The 16,376-nt window shown below is 41.7% G+C and overlaps 1 protein-coding gene across 2 annotated transcripts in view; it reads right to left on the minus strand.

The window, feature by feature from the left end:
- Positions 1-10,719: 10,719 nt before the first annotated feature.
- PHF2 (PHD finger protein 2) overlaps positions 10,720-16,376 on the minus strand; it is a 120,230-nt gene continuing 114,573 nt past the window's right edge. For both annotated transcript variants that reach the window (XM_083726999.1, XM_083727000.1), the window contains exons 21-22: positions 15,610-15,871; positions 10,720-14,289 (exon numbers count right to left, since the gene is read on the minus strand). In XM_083726999.1, coding sequence (XP_083583125.1) covers positions 14,201-14,289; positions 15,610-15,871 — 351 coding nt within the window. In that variant the 3' untranslated portion in view covers positions 10,720-14,200. The remainder of the gene's footprint in view (positions 14,290-15,609; positions 15,872-16,376) is intronic.

Raw genomic sequence — 16,376 nt, forward strand, 5'->3', positions numbered from 1 at the left:
TATTTGAGCTTCCTTGTGACGCAAAAACCACTCCTTGCAAACGAGTGGCATATAAGACATGTTTAGGGCTCATTTCTGTGTTCATTTCTGTGTTATTTGATTCCAGGAAAAAAACAACACCTCATGCATCCACCTTAACCTGGAAAATCATGGGACTAAAGTAATGGAATTTGAGGTGGTATATCGGCATACATCTCTTTCCTGCTGTTCCGATGGGGGGAAATCATGAGGGAACAGAAGCACACATGTGTGGGAAAGTGGGGGGAGTAGGGGCATTGTACAATGACATTTGTTGCTGTGTGGATGAAATATAGCACAACATTCTGGTGTATCGGTTAAAAAGCCACAGTTCCATAATGAAACAAGTACTGCAGTGTGAAAGGAATATTAGCAAAAGGGACAGAAGTGGTGTCATTGTAATCAGGAAAACTAATGCAAGATTGCCTATGTCTGAATGTACCCTACAATACTCTCTCTCTCTCTCTCTCTCTCTCTCTCTCTCTCTCTCTCTCTCTCTCTCTCTCTGAATAGCCTGACTGCAGCACTAAAGGTTTCATAGATACTTTTTTATTGTTAAGCATTTGAATGCAGTTGTTCGTTCACATGAACTGTGGTGGTGGAAGATGCCCCCCCAATATTGTAGGAAATAATGAAGGTCAGGTGAGAAGAAATGTGTGGCCTCTTTCATTTAGATCCCCCATTCTATCATTTTATTTTCCTCTTTCCCCAACCTCCAAATGCTTCTGAGTCAAGAAAAATAAATGTCTGAACTCGGATCTAACTCCTGGGTCTATGAATATGAAAGCAGAGGCTTCCATCCACCTCTAGCTGGATGGGGCACCATGTGGATGCAAATCCTTCTGCTGAACATTAAAGCACATATCTGCTATAATAGAAATCGCTCCAATCGGGGGACGAGCATGAATGTCCAGTTTAGGCCCAGTTGTACATGGGTACTTGTGCTGTTGTGTGTGCACCTATTTGAATGCATCAAATGCATTTTCAGTGCATGATGCTTGTAGAGTGGCCATCGGTGCTCCTTTATAGGGAACAATACTCTATGTGAAGAAGTCTTCTGTCTGAAGAGCTGCTGGGCCAAGATCTATGAGATGGGAAAGTCAACAGTTAGCACCTGGGCAGCAGATTGAGCAGGCACACAAGTCTCATCTGGTCACAGTCTTTCCCAGTGTGGCAAGATACACCGTGTTTTTGTTTATAGTGATTATTTTTTCAATTTGCATTTGCACCTATATTAGCACATAAAAATTCTGCACAAATCTGTGCCCTCTGTTGTCTTCCTTTCCGATGCTGCGCTTAGTCCGTTTCGGCAATGCTTAAGAGGGCACTCTAAATGAATTCAAGAAGCGAACAAAAGATGGAATATTCAAGTCTGTGGGTTGTATCCAATGAAGTCATTGCACGAGTGAAACACCTGCTCAGGCAATGAATTTACCCTTCTCCTCTGCTCATCCCTCTGCAGATTCCCCCTGCTTTGAGCTTTTCCCCATCCCTCCAGAGCAGAGTTTTTTGTTTTGTTTTTAGTGGAAGGATCAAGGGTATAGAGGGAGGAGAGGGAGATGATACTCCATAGAGCAAGTGGAAGTCATTCCACCAACTTTGTTGGATTCAATTTTGAAAGTAACCTAAGATCTGCTGTCTACATGGACTGGACTTTTTTGCCTCCTGGTGAGCAGAATATCTCCTTCACATGTTTTTGGTTGCCCTTCTTAGGCTTGTTGTCATAGAGGCCATAGTCCTCAGGTGTCAAGTGGTATGGAAAGAGATAAACCATAGTTGACATAGACCACTACATCGGTCAACTTTTTCACAACTCCACCATTTGAGGCCTATTTATTTTTTACAGTGTCGGTCAGCCCCTTCTGACTTGAAACTGCCAGCTAAGGAAATGAGGACAGACAAGCACATTAGCACCAGGCCTTTGTTGCTGATTATCTTGGCAGGGATAGCGGCTACCTACAAAGAGTGCAGAGGTCAAGGCCTAGAAGGAGTCCTTGTGTTTTTATAGTGACAATTTAGTTAGAGCAAGAACATAGGCAAAAAATTCTAAGTGACCCTTAACATTGGCAGTGATAATGTGATAGAACAACCGACTTGCCAGATGTTGAGTTGATTAACATTTGTAGTAAAAAAAGAAGCCTATGGGTTGCATCCAGTGTTAGTCATGCACAGAGTAGACTCATTAAAATTAACTTAAGTTTGTTAATGTCGGTGGGTCTCTTCTGAATAAAGCTTTGCTGCTTACAACCCATTGTCCTTATTAAGACCCAAGTTAATAGAACTGAACATCTTGATGAATTATAATTTGACAGCTTCACCCTGCAGGCTGCCTTTGAAATTCCTTTGTTCGAGTATGGCCATCCTAAAATCAGCGGCAGTGTGTTATGGGAAATTGAAGTATGCTCAGAGGTCAGATACCGTTTCAGAGGTCAGATGTGTGTCCATTCACTTTCTACAGCCTGTCCTATGGAGAATGCAGTAGAACATGGCTGAGAGATAACGACACTTATATTACATCAGAAGATGAGGCAGTGAATGAACTGACTAATATACTTTTAGAGCTTTTTATAAAATGTCTCACATTATATTGCCAGGATCTCCAGCAGAGGTTGGTGATACAGGGACAAGGTTTCTAGCAGACCACTTCTATCCATGTCTACTCAGAAGTAAGTCCTACTATGTTCAATGGAGCTTACTCCCAGGCAAATGACTACAGGAGTGTAGCCCAGTAATGTAAGTTGTCTCTGAGAATTGCATTTATGCTGGTATAACCAACTAATTGAAGCAAGACATTTCAGATGCTTAAATCCATTTGAGCAAAAGGAGTTCTGGATCTGGTCCAGTAACAGGTTCAGTTTTTGCACCATCGAGGCATTTTATGCTTCTTTTGAGTGCTATGTTAAAGCTATTTTCTAAGTGGAACTGCGCTTGGAATATATGAAACCTAAGCCAAAACTGCCGATCCATCCATCATTCAACCAATTGAGAAGATTCTCTTCACTTGTGATTAGTGATTGGGAAATGCTCATAAGGTTAATTCAGAGACGCTCCCAAAATTAATCCCTCATGTGAAGCTCTTCTACAGGGGTACTGGGAATCTCATCAAATTTCTCATCCATCCAGTTTTCAGTCAGGTTGGAAACTTCCACAGAAACTGCCTTGCTCATCACAGTTTTGCTTCTGGGCCAGAGCAGTCAAGAACAATCAAAGTAAAATAAAGGAGACATCAACTCCGTTTTCCTCTGTATTCCAGAAAAGCAGGACTTTGGTTCCCATATTGAAGGGAAAAGACAGGTCAAGTATTCACACTACATATACAGGAATACACAGTCCACCACAAAGCCTCTGCATTTTAAAACTGGCTAGGACAATGAATGGGGTACTTCAGTGCTGCTGTCTCGGACTAACATTTCAGGGCCAAGATTACAAACAACAGGCTGTGGGCACAATTTTTGGAGGTTTGAAAGGCAGATTCCTCTTCCCTCCCACAAGAATAAATATCCCCAGCTCTTATTTAAAGAACAGGCCTACCACCCACCAGCTAGCTGCAGTCTCCTATGTCTTTTAAGAACAGATTGCAGGTAGGGGAATTATTGAAATAGTACACACACTTGTCAGTAAGGCTGCATACGCACTGTCCATTTAAAGCACTATATAAAGAACTACAGCTTACCTCTAACAGAGCTACAATTCCCAACAGCCTTAACAAAAAAAAGATCGACACATAATCCTTGACCCTGATCATGCATTGCAATTAGACATCTGCTATAATATTTACATTATATATATATATATATATATATATATATATATATATATATATGCAGGTTTTGGTGTCCTCGGGTGTCTTCCCGTGTAAAAGTTGGGGTGTCTAGGCGACGTTTCGACGAGGTCTCACTCGTCATCTTCAGGCTGGTGCTTTCGGCTTCTTGTTACTGGAACAGAGCGGGATCTCAATGTTTGAGTTCCTATAAATACTGTAGAGGGGGTGTGGTGTCTAGCCTCCAATGTTCTGGGCAGAGAGGAAGTTCCCAGGCTAGTGTGCCTTTTCTTCTTTTGTTCCTTAATTACTTGAGAGATACCTTGAGTGATTTCTTGAGTGATATCCTGAGTACCACTTAGGTGGGTCATTAGGTGTGGATTAGTTGCTAAAGTCTTTGTGTCTTGACCTCTTGAACTTTGTGAAGAGTTTTCCTGAGAAGATGGCTGTATTGCACTTAGTTGTGCTTTGGCTTGGCTTCGTGTATAGGGGCGAGCTGTGGTTTTGTGGCTTGTGTCAACCAGATCTGTGTAGGGATTGCAGGGGGGTGCAGCATCCGGAGGTACCACCATGGACTGGCTACTGGATGGTGTCAGTAATTCATCTGTGGAGAGGGTCTGGGTTTGGGTCTGGTGTGGTTGATTGGTGTTGGCGTTCTGTGTGCCTCTGGATCTGGTGTCAGTTTTTGTGGGGAGGGCTAATTTCCAGATGTCTGGCAAGCGGGATGTGTCGTCACGCTTGTTCATGTTGTGAGGGTGTTTCTCTATCTCGATGGCTTCCATGATTATTCTCTTGTGGTGATGTTCCGTGTTAAAGAGCAATTTGGAATCTGCAAAATTAATTTCGTGTCCTGTTTCTTTCATGTGTTGGAAAAGAGAGGAAGTTTTTTCTTCTTTTTTGACGGCATTCTTGTGTTCTGCGATACGTGCATTTATTCGTCTGTTTGCAAAGTCTGCCCAGCCACGTACATTGGACAAACAAACAGACGAATAAATGCACGTATCGCAGAACACAAGAATGCCGTCAAAAAAGAAGAAAAAACTTCCTCTCTTTTCCAACACATGAAAGAAACAGGACACGAAATTAATTTTGCAGATTCCAAATTGCTCTTTAACACGGAACATCACCACAAGAGAATAATCATGGAAGCCATCGAGATAGAGAAACACCCTCACAACATGAACAAGCGTGACGACACATCCCGCTTGCCAGACATCTGGAAATTAGCCCTCCCCACAAAAACTGACACCAGATCCAGAGGCACACAGAACGCCAACACCAATCAACCACACCAGACCCAAACCCAGACCCTCTCCACAGATGAATTACTGACACCATCCAGTAGCCAGTCCATGGTGGCACCTCCGGATGCTGCACCCCCCTGCAATCCCTACACAGATCTGGCTGACACAAGCCACAAAACCACAGCTCGCCCCTATACACGAAGCCAAGCCAAAGCACAACTAAGTGCAATACAGCCATCTTCTCAGGAAAACTCTTCACAAAGTTCAAGAGGTCAAGACACAAAGACTTTAGCAACTAATCCACACCTAATGACCCACCTAAGTGGTACTCAGGATATCACTCAAGAAATCACTCAAGGTATCTCTCAAGTAATTAAGGAACAAAAGAAGAAAAGGCACACTAGCCTGGGAACTTCCTCTCTGCCCAGAACATTGGAGGCTAGACACCACACCCCCTCTACAGTATTTATAGGAACTCAAACATTGAGATCCCGCTCTGTTCCAGTAACAAGAAGCCGAAAGCACCAGCCTGAAGATGACGAGTGAGACCTCGTCGAAACGTCGCCTAGACACCCCAACTTTTACACGGGAAGACACCCGAGGACACCAAAACCTGCATTCCTGTACCCGTGAAAATCTACGAAAGCATATATATATATATATATATATATATATATATATATACACACACACACACACCAGTCTTGTTGCTGAATGTGAGAGGAGTTTTTCTCCTTTACTGTCACAGCTCATTTGGAATAATAAAGCTGCCAGAGCTCTGTTTTTGAATGTACACTGTTGTGTGTTTAGATTGGTGAAAAGACCTCATGCAGTTGGATGGAGTCTCTAGTGCAGAAGAACAGCTCCATCTTGTGGACAGTTACACTTGTGGTTTTCACAATTTGCATTTTTTAAAAATGTCCACTGTGTTTGGTTAGCTAAATAATAGATAGAACTATTAATTCTGAATCTGAAAGAACTAAGGAATTATATCTATGTACAAATTCCACCATATGTTTGATAGACTTTGCTGTTCCCTGATAGCTATTTTCATCCATTTCGCCGCTCACAAAATTCTGGAACAAGTCAAGAGCCAGGGAAGTAAATGATTACATACAGTTGGATTATATTTCCTGAAGAGGACTTTTCATTTGTGAAAGCCACACTTCGCCATTGGCTGCTTTCAAAAGAGCAAGAACAGACTGGCAGGTGGATCGTTAGACATGCAGCCCAAGTCTGTGCATGTTTACTAAGCAGTTCCATCCATTATGATCTGTAGATCTTACTCTAAGGTAAGCTTGCATAGGACTGCAGCTTTATTATTATAGTACTAGGGTACACAACAAAAGTTGGTCTTTCATGTCTTGGAAAAGAGAATTGTTTGTGCACACACTTTGCATTTTTTTGCCTCTCTATGGGCAGAGAGGGTAGCCCCCCACGTCACTCATTCAAAAATCCAAATATTATCATTGGCCTAAAAAGGTTCGTGATCCCTGAGCTACACGATCACTTCCCAAATCCTGAGACTTTCACAGACCTTCTCAGCTACAACTTCAGTTTGCATGCATGTAACTCTCCAACGGTTTGACTTCACCCCTCCAGATGCCCTTTTCCATTGTCTCCCGAGGCAGACGAATGCCAACCACCCTGTTTCTCTTTTAAACCATGCTGAACCTGGAAGTGGGTGTGGAGAGCACAGCTGAATGGGACACAGCTGTGGACAACCTGAGGAAGTAACATCCCCTTTGGGCCTTTGATGTCCATTGTTTCCAGAAACTCTTCTCGCCTTGTTGTAATATTTTGTTTAAGTTGTCTGTTCTTGCTTCAGTTTTCTGTACACCACTTAATAAATGAAGTGCTGTAGAAATTAAATACAGTGATACCTTGGTTCTCAAACGCCTTGGTACTCAAACAACTTGGAACCCAAACACTACAAACTCAGAAGTAAGTGCTCCAGTGTGGCGATCACACAGGGTCCCCGGACGTTTCACCGTCTATTGATCCCTGTGCCACCACTTGATTTCTTGCTGCCACCACCCAGGCCCTACCTGGTACAATACTGAGTCCAGTCAGGTTTAAATTGGAACATAAACTTATGTTTGTTTATTGCAGCTTAACAAGCGTGTGGTTTCATAAATGGTATCGGTCAATTACAATCATAGGGTGCCTATCCAGACCTATAACGTCCGCTACCTGCTCTCACTCACTAAACCACCTCTCAGATATTTACTTGTCTTCCTAGCTCCTAACTGTTCCTGACTCAACTTACTTTAGCTACACTAACTCAACCTACCCACAGACTCTATCCCAATTCACTCCCACTCCAACCAACCAACCACTCCACTCCCAACAAATTCTCCCTTCACCCCTCCCAGAGCTGGTTTTATAGTTCCTCTAACTTCACCCCTCTTTGGTTCTGATTGGGTAACTTGTATAACTATTTCATCTTCAGCACTCTCATACGTTAACGTCACATCCGGTTTGCGAAATTTTTTCAGAAGCTAAACGTGCTCCATTTTGAGTGCCACACTTCCGTTTTGGATGTTACGCTGAGGTCTGTCTGGCTTTATTGTTTATTTTGCGTTTTTGTTTTTGCAGCTCTTTTTTGTTTTGTTTTTGTGACTGTGTGTAACCCAGTTCAGCTACTGATTGATTGATTGATTGATTGATTGTGTGACTGCAGTACATTGTTTATTGCTTTCATTTTATGGATCAATGGTTTCATTAGATGGCAAAATTCATGTTAAATGGCTGTTTTAGGGGTTCTTTTTAAAAGTCTGGATTATTCTGTTTTGCATTACTTTCTATGGGAAAGCATGCCTTGGTTTTGGAATGCCTTGGTTTTGGAATGGACTTCCAGAATGGATTAAGTTTGAGAACCAAGGTACCACTGTAATCAATCAATCAATCAATCAATCAATCAATCAAGGGCTTCTACATTTACTTTAATTAATGTAAGTCTCTGCAGCGGACAGGAGTGAGAAAGTTGTCACTCAGGTCTGCCACTGCTCTATTTGCTAGGGAAAAGCAAAATAAAAAATGTGAACTACCTTGGCAGAAAGGCATCCCCCCCCCCCCACACTTATGTGCGACCCCATATATGCCTGGTGCCAGGAAATAAATAATTTGATTCCAACCTGGAAATGGTGGGACAGAGCTGGAGAGTCCTCATAGGAAGAGGAAGAAGAAGAGTTTGGATTTGATATCCCGCCTTTCACTCCCTTTAAGGAGTCTCAAAGCGGCTAACATTCTCTTTTCCCTTCCTCCCCCACAACAAACACTCTGTGAGGTGAGTGGGGCTGAGAGACTTCAAAGAAGTGTGACTGGCCCAAGGTCACCCAGCAGCTGCATGTGGAGGAGCGGAGATGCGAACCCGGTTCCCCAGATTACAAGACTACCGCTCTTAACCACTACACCACACTGGCACCCCAGAGCCCAAAGGGGATGTCAGTGAGGGCAGAGGAAGCCCCCAAGAGATTGGAGGTGCAGCAGGGCTTTGTTTAGGCTCTCCCCAGCAGCAGCCTCTTTTCCACACATCCTCCAGCCTCTACCTAGCCTCAGAACTTCAACTCTAGTCGTGGATATCTTTGGATACAGTATTTTTGGTCTGGATTGGGTAGAGGCAGAGAGGGTGCTTAAAGGGTGCTTTTCTTTTCTTTTAATTAAATTTTCCGTTTTACAATTTAAAATACTCATTTAACATCCTTAAGAGATCAATGACTTCCCTTCTTCTCTTTCCATGGTTCATTTTACATATCATAAATCCCTGCATATTTTACAAAAACTATATCATTCAGTATTCCATTACTGCATCCATCAAAACTTATTTACACTGTTGAATTCATCTTAAATCTGCCAGCGTTTTCAGCTGTACAATTATTTCCCATATATTCAATAAACATTTTCTAATCTTCTTTAAACATATGTTGTTCTTGTTCTCTTATTCTATATGTTAAGTCTGCAGGTTGTGCATATTCTATCAACTTAAGTTGCTATTCTTCTTTGGTTGGGACATTGCTCGTTTTCCATTTTTGGGCTAACAAAACACGGGCCGCAGTAGTAGCATACATAAATAACCTTTTTTGACACCTGGGAATTTCAGTCTGAATTATCCCCAACAGAAAGGGGATAGTACTGGGGAAAGTACTTCTAAACATTTTTTTCAATTCATTATGGATCATTTCCCAATACTCTTTTACTCTTTAACAAGTCCCAGGGTGTTTAGAAGGTGCTTATGCACATGGGGCCCCCGGAACATAACCTTGTGTAAGTGGGGTGGTGGTGCTTGTAAATGCAGTGAATAAACAAAGTATACATAAATGGATATATTAGTAAATAAATTAAAAGGGAAAGTGCTTGCAAAAATATGCATTTTAGGGGAAATTGCATTTTAAAAGATGTATGCATTAAAAAAAAATTTGATATAAAGTACAACAGCACTTCACCGCTTGTCAGTGCCGGATTTATGTATAAGCTAAACAAGCTATAGCTTAGGGCCCCACTTTCCTGGGGGCCCCAAAAAAATTTAAAGGAAAAAACCACTGGGTGTATATTTCCAAAATATAAGATAAAAAGCAAATAAAACATTGCAACAGTGTTTTGTGTTGTGTAGGCTCCTATGATGTAAGTAATGGGCCCCGCCTGCTAACCTGCTCCCTAAAATATCACTGGTTTACTCATTTCTACATTCTGCGTGTGCAAATGGCTTAGATGCCTATTAGGTCCATAAATTACCATATAGCATATTTTGTTGTTGTTGTTTAGTTGTGTCCGACTCTTCGTGACCCCATGGGCCAGAGCACGCCAGGCCCTCGTGTCTTCCACTGCCTCCAGCAGTTTGGTCAAACTCATGCTGGTAGCTTCAAGAACACTGTTCAACCATCTTGTCCTCTGTCATCCCCGTCTCCTTATGCCCTCCATCTTTCCCAACATCAGGGTCTTTTCCAGGGAGTCTTCTCTTCTCATATTCAACACAAAATACAGCGACAATTTGTTGTTGACAGAGGACAGCGGGACATATAAAGGGTCCCATGACCTTCGGTAGAATAGAGAAATTACCAGTTCCTGAGGTGTCAGTCAAGCCTCCTGCAGGAGAGGTGAGTTTTACCTCTTTGCCTCTTGCACTACAGCTTGTAAATAAACAATGACTAAGCTGACAGTATTTAAGACTATGTACCTTCAGTAGCTTAGGGCCCCATCAAACTTAAATCCGGCCCTGCCGCTTGTGATTCCTGGCCACTTGTAAGGCAAACCACTTCCAACAGTAGAGGTGGAACATAGCTATTGGGGTTAGTTTACACTCATATACCTCAGAGCCTAAAAGAGTTTTGGTGATCTGGAGGAGCCCATTCTTCTGGTGCACGAATGTCTGCTTTCTGCAAGGTGCACCTGCAAACACAGCAGGATGGTATTCATTATGTGCCCTGTGATCAGTCGTGGGGATCTCATCCTGCCTGCAGTTGCTTCTACAGCAATCTGCTCCTATTCAAATAGCTTCCGCACTGAAACTCTTGCCCTGGCAGTGAACAAGTGTTACCTGCAACCCAGAGCAGCGTGTTGCCCTTCGATGACTTAAGAGACACAGAATTGTAGAGTTGGAAGGGACCCAAAGAGGTCATGTGGTTCAACCCCCTGCGATGCAGGACCTTGTAGACCCATGGCCTGAATCAAGTCTCTCAAGAACCAAACCAACGCCAGTTCTATACAAAACCTGAAATATTTTACTTTTAAAATTTTGATCTAAGTTTACTTAGATTTCATGGACTTGATACAAGAGCATTTGATATGAATCGGTAAATAAAACACTGTAATAGATAGCCACAATAAACTTTGTTAGAAATGTACATGTTGCGAAAATAATAATCATAATCATAACAATAATAATAATAATAAAAAACAGCATGATGTTTGTGTTATATTATATAAATGCTTGACAAGAACAGTATACTAGGGAAGCTTAAAAAAACTTGCTCGGCTTAACCCTGGGGCCCTATTCAACTAACATTTTTGACTCCGAGGATCCAAACCCAGTTTCCCCATCGTGGCTGTAGAAAGGTTAGTTAATAAGGCCTCAGTTGTTTTCTGTAGCTGTTTTTTTTTTCCTCATGGACATCACATCCAGGTAATGTGTATATAAACAAAGCTCATAATAAATGTACAAATATAAAAAGCTACAAACATTAATAAATTACATCATCACAAAACACGGAAACACTTCACAAGGTGCTAATAAAATAATTGTATCCCCTCATAATACAAGAATTGAAACAAGGAGCTGGTATTATAAAGTTGAAGATTCTTCTTCATAATGTGTCTTAAATAGATCAATTTTTTGTACTATTATTCGATTCTGTATAAGGCTGCACAAAGTTTTACTTGTTTTTCAGGCAATGCCGAAATAATTAATATAATAATAATAATCAAAGGGAAAAGAAAACAAAAACAAAGACCAAAAACCCAAAATTCCTCTCTTAGAGTCAAGAACCTAAAATACAATAGTTGATAATACTCGGCAAAAAACTTGTATAAAGGTTAATGAAGTATTCTATAGAAAGAAAGGTCTAAAGATACTTTGCTCTTATAAAAAAGAAGGTATTTAAAAAGCTATTTACAGGCTACGTTCTATGAAAAAATATGCTTTAGGAAACAGATCTATAAATGAAAACCTGGGATTGCCTGAGAAACAAATTTAACTCTTTAAGTGTTTAAATGCAGACAAGCAAGTTTAATGTAAAATAATGCACTCTACACTAAACACTAAGAGAGTTAAAAGACGACAAGTATCCAGTTAAACTGTCAATAAGCTTGGCTTTCGTCTTATCAGACATCTGTGTGTGCCCACAGCCGTCATTCCTCCAGACAAGTGTATCTCATAGGAAGTGCTTTGATATGACTGTCAGAAGCCTTATGTACATCGCTGACATGGGTTTGCACCTCACGGCCTGCCTTGGGGTCAAGGCGAGCTCAAACCATGGAGCCATCATGTCTTAGTGGGTTTGCAAGCATTAATAAACAACAACCCACAAACCCTCAAAGTGTTGATACAGATGTTACATTTTCTTAGCACTTTGCCTCTGGAACTGTTTCCTCACACACCCACACACCCGCCAGCTGCTTTTCCCAGAGCAGGAAGATGGGATGGGGTTGAGTCATGGAGCCAGAAGAAAGTGCCCTGTTTGCTGACATTCTTAGTTATCCCAAGAAAACAGCTTAGCTCAATGATGTGCCTCCTTTGTTTACATGATCCAGGGGTTTACTCAAGGCTACTGTAAATTGAAAGAAAGAAACCCTGCTTAATTGGTGGGGGACTGTCATTTGTTTCATCTCATATTAATTGATTGCATTAAAAAACCAGTGTCGCTGTGAAAGTAATGTGCGAACTGTTGGATGGGGTTCAGAATTCACGTCAAAATAGCAAGTGTCCAAGGGATGACCCAAGGAAATTATTGAGCGGCAGGGCTTTTTTGCAGCCAGAACTAAGTTCTGGCACCTCTCAGGTGGGTTCCATTGCTATTCTAAGAGAACGAGGGAGCCACCTCTTTTTCTAGAACATAGCACTGGTGAGGAGATACTTGACTAAAGGTCATTCGGATATCCACTTAAGAGTAAGCACGTTGAACTCAAAGGGACTTACTTCAGAGTTGGCACGCACAGGCTTACAATGTAAGGAGGACATATTGTGTTAACTTTGTGTCACACTTGCCATTTCTCCTTGGTCAAGTCCTGCACCGCCACACCAGTAGCCATTGAAATGGGGAGATAAGGAGACTATTTCACATGCCATGGGCAGCATCTGTCTTTGGGATTCAGAAGGAGCCATGACATCTGTTCTTCCCTCATAGTGCTCAATTTCAAGAATCAGCACTTCGAGACGGGGGCCTAGACACACAGAAGTGGCACCTTTGTCACAAGGTTAAGTGGAGAGTCAGCCCTGAACATGGAATTCTCTGCTCTGGTAAACAACGGCCATAATTTCCAAACAGAAACCCTGACCTAGCAATATCTTGAAAGAAACAAAACTGCAACCCCTCTGTTTCTAGGATCATGTAAACAAGCCTTAGCAAGAACAGCAGTGAGTAAAAAGAAATCTCCAGACACAACCGTTCTTTTCAGGTCTTATTGCTAAGGAGCCAATTCCATCATTTTGTAACAATCTCCCAGCTGTACACATTGGTTTTTGTTATTAGTGGGGTGTTTTGCTTTGTCTTACAAGGCTACTCCTATCACACATTGCCTTGTGGTAGTGAAAGCATAGACAATAAGGACAGACAGTATGCTAAGAGGTGCTAAAAAAAATAAAACTTACAGATAAGAAAATGGTGGGAGGGATGGAAAACTATCAATGAGAAGGACTGTAATCCAGCACCAACTGAAATTAATGGAATAACAATCACTGATTTTCAAAGAACTGCATTAACCCATTTTGCGTCTACACACCCTAATCATTAACCCAATTGGATCAGGCCTGTGATCCGGATTGTTCCGGCAGTCACCTAGCATTGCACATAAAATAAATTAATTCATCCATTTTTGTCCCATACCCGGTTATAGGGAAAGTTCTTAGTAGTGCTGAAGTGCAATTTTAGTTCTTCCGTTGACCAAAACATACTTATCATGAGCCAGGTAAAGAAAACTAAGTATTCCATTATGCATATTGTGTCTTGCATGTATTATATCACACACAGTAATGGCAAAAATTTCTTCCCCCTCTCTGTAAGTTAATTTGAGCAAAGGTGGAATTTACCAAAACTCTAATCTCCTGCCACTTAACCAGATACCTCTCTAAAATTGGTGCAGCTGGATAAATGAAACATAACTGAAATTAATGTGCATACTGTTAAAAACAACCACTTTTTCTTCACTTATAAACAAGTTAAAGGGATACTTTCCTAAAACTGGAATGATCCTCAGTTTCTTGGAGTATTAACTTTTTGCGAACTAGTCACTCTCAGCAATTTGAGAAAGGACATCTATATTAAAAAATATTTATAGCAGTATTCTGTACATGTTTAACTGCTGAAAGTTAAAAAGAATTTATTAAAGTGGTGGCAAAAAGTTAACTGGTATTGTCCCTCGGGTGTTGCACAATACGACTGAAGGTCCTTCAAGAGTTGAAGAAGAGTTAGTGTCAGCTCAGGACATTCTGAACTTTGATAAGAGTCCCAGCTGGGGCTAAGTTTTAGAGGAGAAGTTTCCCGTTCCGATGAATTTTCAAAATCTTCCCAAGCCTTTGCTTAGCTGTGGCCATGCCTTTTTTCGTACGTTTCCCTGCAAGTGTGAGAAAAGGGGACACATTAAGCCACAAAACCTCTGTCTACAAAGAAAGTTTTATGACGGAGAAAGATGAAGCAAATGCAAACAAAGATTGGTTTGGAAAGGATTTGGCTGCATCCCTACATTCTAGAAGCAAATCAAACATTTAGGAAAATGGCGGCCTGACTAAGGCCATCTAGTTGACTGATGGTGAGTTTAAATTTTGGGGTGTTTTTGTTGTTTTTTAAATAGATTTTGTTGAAATCTGCAAAAGAACACAAAGATTGATATCAAATATCTTTTCATCAAGGCTAAAAAACTAATCTGAACAGAAAAAGGAAAAAGCAACCCACAAGTTACAACCCACAAACTGAAGGTCAAGTTACTCATTATGCTGTTTGCCTTTCTCTTTCCCCTTTCTCTCCTTTGGCTCTTGTTTTCCTGCACAGGGGAAGGGGATTGCTGCTGGGATGGCAACATACAACATACAACAAACTGGCAGAGACACATGCCCAACTGGCATGTTCTCTCCCTCCTGGTCGATCGTTTGGGAGCTTCAAAAGCTTTCTTCTGCCCGAACATCACAGCGACTGATGCCAAAAGGCATTAGCACGCTTAGGGATCCACAGAGTATTCACAGTTTGCTGCTCCTGGTCTAAGGGCAAACGTATCAAACATTTACCACACCGCAGAAGACAAACAATTATAATAATAATGATGATAATTTATTATTTATACCCTGCCCATCTGGCTGGGTTTCCCCAGCCACTCTGGGCTGCTCCCAACAAAATATTTAAAAATGCGATAAAACTTTAAAAACTTCCTTAAACAGGGCTGCCTTCAGATGTCTTCTAAAAGTCAGCTAGTTGTTTATTTCCTTGATGTCTGATGGGAGGGCGTTCCACAGTGCGGGTGCCACTACCGAGAAGGCCCTCTGCCTGGTTCCCTGTAACCTCGCTTCTTGTAATGAGGGAACTGCCAGAAGGCCCTTGGCACTGGACCTCAGTGTCTGGGCTGAACGATGGGGGTGGAGACGCTCCTTGAGGTATACTGGTATGCTAGCTTCTTAAAAGTTGAAAACTACCATTCCTAAAGTAGCAGGCATTCCATGTGTATACAACCAGTGTGTTTTCCTTGATACACACTGGTTGTGTGGTTTCCTGTGGTTTCTGTAGGGAACTAAGGCATAACAGCACGAATTACCAAATGCTACATGAACTGGTTTGAAAACAATACAAGGCCACATATTATGACAAAGCAAAGCATGTATTAAGGAAATGATGCTGCCAGCTCATGAAAATATCTGCCAATTCTAATATAAACTGACAAAACTACCTTTGGCGGCAGCATTATTCTGTGACGATGACGAGGGCCTCCGTTGCGTGAGGAAAACTCCTGGTGCCATGGGTTGAGAACCTCGGTTGACTTGGGCCACTCCAAACGTGCTTGCACCAGCTGTATACTCGTGGTCTGCTAAACTACTGCTGTGGGACTCCAGCTTGGGTTCAGGAGAGCTGCTTTCCTGAGGGATTTTGTTTGTGTTGTTGGGCGACAGTTTCTTTTTGGTGTTCTTTTTCTTCTTGCCCTTCTGTTCCTCCTTTCAAAAATGATACGATGGCCATTAGCTTCAAAAAGGTAGCTGTTATTGTTAGCACTGGTACATTACAGGCACCACACTCCATAAATAGCCATCGCAGCCCTACAAGCTCCAGAGGGTAGGCCCCAAACCAAAGGATTCAAATTACAAGGAAGGAAATAACAACTGAATATCAGGAAGAACTTTCTGATGGTAAGAGCTGTTTGAATGGGCTCCCTTGGAAGGTGGTGGACTCTCTCCTTCATTGGAGGTTTTTAAACAGAGATGGGATGGCCATCTGTCACAGATACTTTAGTTGCAAATCCTACATTGCAGGGGGTTGGACTAGATGATCTTTGGGGTTCCTTCCAAATCTACAACTATATGATTCTATGATGAAAAACTGGGAACCAGATTCAACTAACCCATTGTGGCACAAAGATTCTGGCTACTGCAACATGGCTTCTTCTGCCCCTTCTCATTCCATGCACTCCCTCGAATCCACTCTGGAGGACTGGGAGAATTC

Source organism: Podarcis gaigeae, assembly GCF_964106915.1.
Source record: "Podarcis gaigeae genome assembly, chromosome: 2".
NCBI classification, from domain to species: Eukaryota; Metazoa; Chordata; class Lepidosauria; order Squamata; family Lacertidae; genus Podarcis; species Podarcis gaigeae.